Below are 6,470 nucleotides of genomic sequence, written 5' to 3'. Positions count from 1 at the left end.
AAAAAAAAAATGCAAAAACTGCAAGACAAAACTTACTAGAATTCGTATTCGCAATTTCATTAATTTCGTTTGGATCCAACCAGACCTTCTTCTTGCCACATCGCATAACAGAGGCTGCTAGCCTCTTTTGCAGCTTCAAGGAGCTATACCAATAAAAGTAGGGTTATATTCATTACAGAATTTATCGTGAAACATTTGTAGGTGAAACATCGTGGAGAGAAAAACTACATATTCCCTCAAAATTCTATCCACAACATTTATCGACATAACGAGGGGAGTTGCATTTATATAAACGTTGTGTAAAAGAAAAGACCCATGTGCTTCGCAGACCGCGAACAGCAAATGATATACGACGGAAATATTTTCAATTCCCATTGTAAAATCGTGCTTGTACATGCGGTCGGATTTTAGTGATTCATATGACGACTCTACATGTATTTAACTACTTATACTTGCCAAAATAACAAAATAATAAGTATTAAATTTACAGTGAACAAACCTCATGTTGTCTTCCACGAGCTATTTTCTGTAAAAGAGACGTAGATCGTAAGATGGCTGATGTTACATTTTCTAATTCCCCAAAAAAAGTAAAGCTGCCTTTACATGGTGGCGAGCAGCGTCTTTGTTCTACGATCAGATTGGCTGTGGGACAGAAGGTCTGTTCGCGAAATTATAAAAAAAAAGGATTGATTCTTTTCAAAATATAATTAAAATTTAAAAAGGGGTTATTTAGAAGCACATCAATTACAATGTGATAAAAAAATAAATTATAAAGATGGTTTTGTTGTATAATTTTACAACTTCCTTATAACTCTTTAAAATTATACTTTCAAACTCAGTACAAACATAAAATACTAGATATGCAATGCAGAGAAAAATGTTAAAAATATTGATGTTTAAATGCATTTGAGAATAGAAAAGTTTGATTACAATTTGTGACATTTTTTGTAAAAAAAAATATATATATATACATATAGAAACTACATACTTTTTGTCTCTACATTATTATCTTTATTTTTATTTATAAAAAATGCGCGATTATTAAAATAAACAGATATAAAATCGCAATTAATAAAATAATCTTAATAAGATAGCAACATTAAATTTGTAAAGTTTAATTTATGGTGGAAGAAACCATGGTTGAATCAATGATTTATGATACAGATACAGAAAGTCGATGTGATTGACCCTCTAGCTTTTTATTAAAACCGTGGCAAGAGTTTTACGCCCTCTGCACTAAATACTCTCGTGATGGGCTTTATTTATTTACTACCTAAAGCGAATTTGTAATTCGAAACATAATCCGGTTGTGAAAGAGATAAAAAAAGACGTATTTTTTTCCTCACATCTGTGCAATCCTTACGTCGCTTTTGCGATATTGGAAGATAACATCGGTAATGTTGCTTTTGTAACGAGATGTAATTTTATGCTCTTCGCAATACGCCAAATGCATTTTCGATACCTCTTTTTCTCCTACTAAAAACACGAATAATGACACATTTATTTTATCGCTTTTATGCAACTTAATGTAACATGTGAGATAAACTTTTCTTTCAATTACGTTTGCGTCACAGCATATATATGCTTAGTCTACTAAATGGAGGAATAATAACAGCTCTTTTTGCGACATCTTAGCAGCTTTTATTTCTATTTTTGTTTGTTTCTATCAGCGTAAAATACTATTCTTTAATTTAATCACATAATTTCTTTAAAATTGAGATCTTTCTTAGTGGACAATTTCTATATTTTTATCAAGAATACGTAGTTCTTTATCATCTTCCTATAAAACTATTTTTTGAGATTTATTATTTCTCATTCTCTCTTCTTATTATTGCCTCTTTTTTTCTTCTTTTATTTCTTTTTTTCTGAGTTTGATTATAAATAATTAAATAATAATTGACCTTGAAGAAAACTAATCTTCTAATTAACATACAGTTAAAATACTACAAATTGTTAGACATTCCAAGGTACTTTTCTAAAATCTTTAAACTGCAAGTTTATTAAGCACAAGAGTTTCTTATTTATATATCATTGCTGTTAAATTGCACATAGTTACATTGATTTAGCATATTATGTTTAGTATATTATTTTAGCACTATTATACTTTGTATGATAAGTTTCAATGTCTATTCTTTATTATTTTCTCTTTAGCTTATATTTTTAATAAGACGATGGAGAAGACATATTTTACTTGCAAGTAAAAATTTGTATAGAATGCTACTTTGTTTGGATAAAGAACAAACTAATAAATAAAAAAAGAATATAATTTTTTAAATTAATACAATAAGTGATTTTTACATATTTTAAAACCATTTTTAAATTAATCAAGTAATTGTAATTTTCTTAAGTGCAATTTCATAAATATTAAATATTTAATAGATAATTTGTCAAAATTTCTTATTACTTAATTTTTCAATCAATTAATCAATACTCACAGTAGAAACTTATATAAACTCAGTAGAAAATATGGTTTAGAAAATTCTATTTAAATTTCTTAATATATATTATTGTAATATATAGCAGCTATGTCCAATGAAGAACGTTTGAAGAAACTTTTATCAGATCTGGGAAAGGCTACTCTTCGTGGTGTTCGAAAATGTCCAAAATGTGGAACTTATAATGGATCGCGTGGTCTCTGTTGTAAGAACAAATATTGTGATGCAGTATTCAAAGAACCTGGTGAGAAACGGAAATTATCTACAGAAGCATGCAAGCTAATCACAGGTTCAACAGTGCAAGTGTTTTCTGTACGAGTCAAAGATAAGGGACCCGATTACCGTGGCTTTGTACAGCTACCATTGATAAATGCCACTATTTCAAATGATATTACAACACTTATTTCACAAACCACAGCATTATGTTTTGTTGATAGCTGTGAGAGAAGTTTTCATACCAGTGTTCTTAAATGTCATGTAAATATTATATAAGATTTTGCATATTGATAAAATTCTGTAATTATATTTATATTATATTTTTAGATATATATCTCTGTAATTTTATTTTTAGGAGAAAGGTTATTTAGAAAATATGTCCATATGTCAGCACATTCAAACAGCATTAAAATGTTATGCTGAAGCACAACCATTAACTTTGAAGAATTCTATTTTATCGTCATTAAATGTAAATAATGAAACAAAGCAAGAGATATGGCTGTTAGCGACAGAAACTTCAGGTCCCTTAGTACAAAGAGTCTCAAAGAATATAATGGCAGTGAAATGTAAAGCTTCTCCGAAACATCCTCTAGGCTATCTACACTTTTCTTTCTTTGTTAGTAAACTAAAGGATAGAATAGAACATCGTTACTTCTGTAGTTGTACTACATTTAAGGTAAGTAAAATGCATATAATTTTTATAAAAATTTTTAAATTATCTGAACTGTTGTATATATATATATAAATAATATTTTTAATTAGAAAAAATATTTTATTGAATAATATTTTATATATAGGGTACAACAAAAATAGGAGGAGATAAAGGAGTGGACGGTACTTCACCTCAATTAAAGCGATGTGTGCATTTTTACGCATGCATTTGTGCTTTTGCTAGCGACTCAAAGTTATCTGAAGAGTTTAGTTATTACATAAATCTGGATCAAACAAAATGCAGTATAGAAAAACCTCTAACAATTGTACCGCAAAATGAAGATAAAATTGTTGGAATTGGTAAAATTGTATATTATATTATACATTTAGAAATTTATTTTATTGTCAATGATAATATAAAATTACAGATCTCGATAGTTTAACCACCGACGAAACTGATACACATCTATTAATTTTTCGTGATGATACTCTAACTGTACAAAGTTTAGATGGAAATAGATTAGATTTAGATTCTATAAATTTAGATTCTTCGATTTTATCCCATAGTATTGTTGAAAATATAGAAGTGGAATGTGAGCGCAGTTTACTAGACGATAACAATATAATATCACAAGTAAGTTGCATAAAACATTTATATTAAAAAATATTAGTACTTCTTCATTAATTTATAAAAAATTTAAAACTAATCATTTCACAAATTTTTGAAAAAAAAAATTGCAATTATTAAATTATTTGTATATTACGCAGGTTCACAATTTAGAAGTAATTGATCAAAATGGTGTTCAATTAGGAGGAGGAAATACCATAAAGATACTGGATGATCAAGGGACAATTGACACAAAATACAATGTACTCAATAATAGTCAGTATATATTAAACGATAGTAATATAAAAGTATTGGATCCAAGTACATTGAAGGTTTTTGATGCCAGTACTACAATCTTGGATGTGACTAATGCAAAGCTTGTCGAAAATAATGTTGCCCTAAATAACCGTGGTGTCAAAATAGTTGACAACGCAATAGTACATTACAATAATAAAAGTACATTAAATTCTGAAGGTAACGCAATGCAACCAACAATTTCGACGAAACGAAAAAGAGATGAGAAGCATATGAATAACAGTAATTTGAATCTAAATTCGATCGAGTTAAGAAAATCGAAGACAAAATCACAAATTGTTAAAAAATATCAAAATACTTGCGATGATTTAGACGAGGCCAGTACAAGCTTGCCATTTATTAAATGGCTTGCTTCGATAACCGAAAGAATAAATCAAACGATGCATTTCCAGTTCGATGGCAAACCCGATCCTTTAGTATTTCATGTACCGCAGATATTTTTTGACTGTTTGCGCGAACGAATCTCATGTGGTGGCAAAAAGAAACGCTTGCCGAATTCTACGACGGCGTTTGTCAGAAAAGATGGAGTACCGTTGGGAACGTTTACTAAATACACATGGCAGATTACGAATATCTTGCACGTAAAGAGTATTTTCGAGACGCCATATATACCTTTGGAGATTACAAGAAGTTTTGTGCAAAACGCAGATGGAACATATGAATTATATAAACGTGAGGAAACAGAAATAGATCGTTTTAAAAAGACAAATAACAACGCATTGATTAAACCATTAGAGTTGAAAACATATTTAAAAGTGGGTAAGTGAGAGTTTAGTATGCAAAGAATGATTGATTACTTACTAAATTATAAAATAAAAATAAACAATCAGTTTAAGGCTAATCTCAGAGTCAAAGCAGATGAAGGTGCCCAACAATTAAATTACAAAACATTAATTACTTTTTATTGCACAAAATCTTTTTTATTTTTGAACGTTTCGGCTCTCTTTGGAGTCCTCTTCAGCAATATTACAAATTCTAACTTATCTTCATTGAACTATCCGTCAAAAATAAGTTACTAACAGGTTCCCAATAAGAGGACTTGAAAAGACTCCAAAGAGAGCCAAAACGTTAAAAAATAAAGAAGATTTTGTGTAATGGAAAGTAATTAATGTTTTGTCATTGAGCACCTTTATCTGCTTTGACTCTCATTAACCTTGAACTGATTATTTACTTTTATTTTAAAGATTGAAAGTTTTAATTTTATATTTTTTACTAAATTATTTGTCGAGAGATTTAAGAGCTTAATTATTTATTTATTTAAAAAATTTATTATTAATAGAAAAGATGGTATTAGAGATTTTTATATAATATACGCTTTTGTTTCATTTATTTTCAGGAAATACTTCTCCGAATCAAGTTGAACCTACACCATTCTTGATAGAATGGATACCGGATATTTTGCCAATTTCGAAAATTGGTGAGCTTAGAATTAGATTTGAATTTGGACATGTAAAAAACGAAACAAGCCATAAATGGAGAAAAATTGCTCTTTCTAAAAATGATTAAAATTTTTATTTTTGAAATTAACGTTTTTACTTTTTTATCATACATTTTTAAACAATATGTGAGAATTTATAAGACAAAGGACAAATATTATATGACCTGTAATTGGAGAACTGTCTGATTAAAAGTTATGACTGCAATATTATAATTTAAATAACTTAAGATTTATTAACGGAATTAAACTTTAAGTAATAAGTTGCGATTAGATGATTAAACCTAAGATAATGATATCTTTATAGCATCATTTATATTATGAATATGAATTAATATCAGGGTTGGTAAAGATTAATGTTTTTTTTTAAATAATACGTATTATGTTTTTTCTTAAATATGTTTTTAATGCTTCAAATAAGCTTTAAACAATATAAAAAAGAACATTTAAAACATATTAAAAATATCAATTAAGCATGTTTTAAATTGTTTAAAACACATTTAAAACATGTTTTTTACCAACCCTGATTAATATGCTTTTATATCACGAATTCAAAGACTGATATTCACAATTATCACAATTTTTACAATTAAACAATTGTAGTATAACTTAATCTGAAAATATCAATTTTGCTTTCTAATTAATTGATAAATCTCTTCTTCACATATCGTCTTTAGTTACCGCTACGCAACAAATCCTTTTTCTTTATTTTACGTCTTATATTCTTAATTTAATTTAATAAGGAAAGTATGAAATATCATGAAATGTATTAATGCTATTAATAATTGCGTTATAGTATTTGGAAAATATT

General features: G+C 27.9%; 2 protein-coding genes across 2 annotated transcripts in view; one reads left to right on the top strand and one right to left on the bottom strand.

The window, feature by feature from the left end:
• The window catches only part of LOC108746384 (60S ribosomal protein L19), a 1,887-nt gene extending 1,315 nt beyond the window's left edge, over positions 1 to 572 (bottom strand). Inside the window, exons 1-2 of the mRNA XM_018483121.1 lie at positions 500 to 572; positions 37 to 143 (exon numbers count right to left, since the gene is read on the bottom strand). Coding sequence (XP_018338623.1) covers positions 37 to 143; positions 500 to 504 — 112 coding nt within the window. The 5' untranslated portion in view covers positions 505 to 572. The remainder of the gene's footprint in view (positions 1 to 36; positions 144 to 499) is intronic.
• A 689-nt stretch (positions 573 to 1,261) lies between these two features.
• On the top strand, positions 1,262 to 5,806 carry LOC108746387 (uncharacterized protein C2orf42). The gene is made up of 7 exons (XM_018483124.1): positions 1,262 to 1,394; positions 2,524 to 2,912; positions 3,007 to 3,327; positions 3,449 to 3,662; positions 3,731 to 3,936; positions 4,071 to 4,983; positions 5,561 to 5,806. The coding sequence occupies exons 2-7, from the start codon at positions 2,526 to 2,528 to the stop codon at positions 5,728 to 5,730; spliced, it is 2,211 nt and encodes a 736-aa protein (XP_018338626.1). The 5' UTR covers positions 1,262 to 1,394; positions 2,524 to 2,525; the 3' UTR covers positions 5,731 to 5,806.
• Positions 5,807 to 6,470: the final 664 nt, after the last annotated feature.

The sequence above is a fragment of the Trachymyrmex septentrionalis genome, unplaced genomic scaffold (genome assembly GCF_001594115.1).
Source record: "Trachymyrmex septentrionalis isolate Tsep2-gDNA-1 unplaced genomic scaffold, Tsep1.0 scaffold17, whole genome shotgun sequence".
Lineage (NCBI taxonomy): Eukaryota > Metazoa > Arthropoda > Insecta > Hymenoptera > Formicidae > Trachymyrmex > Trachymyrmex septentrionalis.
The sequence above is the reverse complement of the archived record's forward strand: the minus strand, read 5'-3'. Positions and strand labels throughout refer to the sequence as shown.

Coding starts and splice junctions, on each gene's coding strand:
- LOC108746387 (XM_018483124.1), top strand. CDS start 2,526: ATGTCCAATGAAGAACGTTTGAAGAAACTTTTATCAGATCTGGGAAAG. Junction 3,328..3,448: donor GTAGTTGTACTACATTTAAG/GTAAGTAAAATG, acceptor TTTTATATATAG/GGTACAACAAAAATAGGAGG. Junction 4,984..5,560: donor GAAAACATATTTAAAAGTGG/GTAAGTGAGAGT, acceptor ATTTATTTTCAG/GAAATACTTCTCCGAATCAA.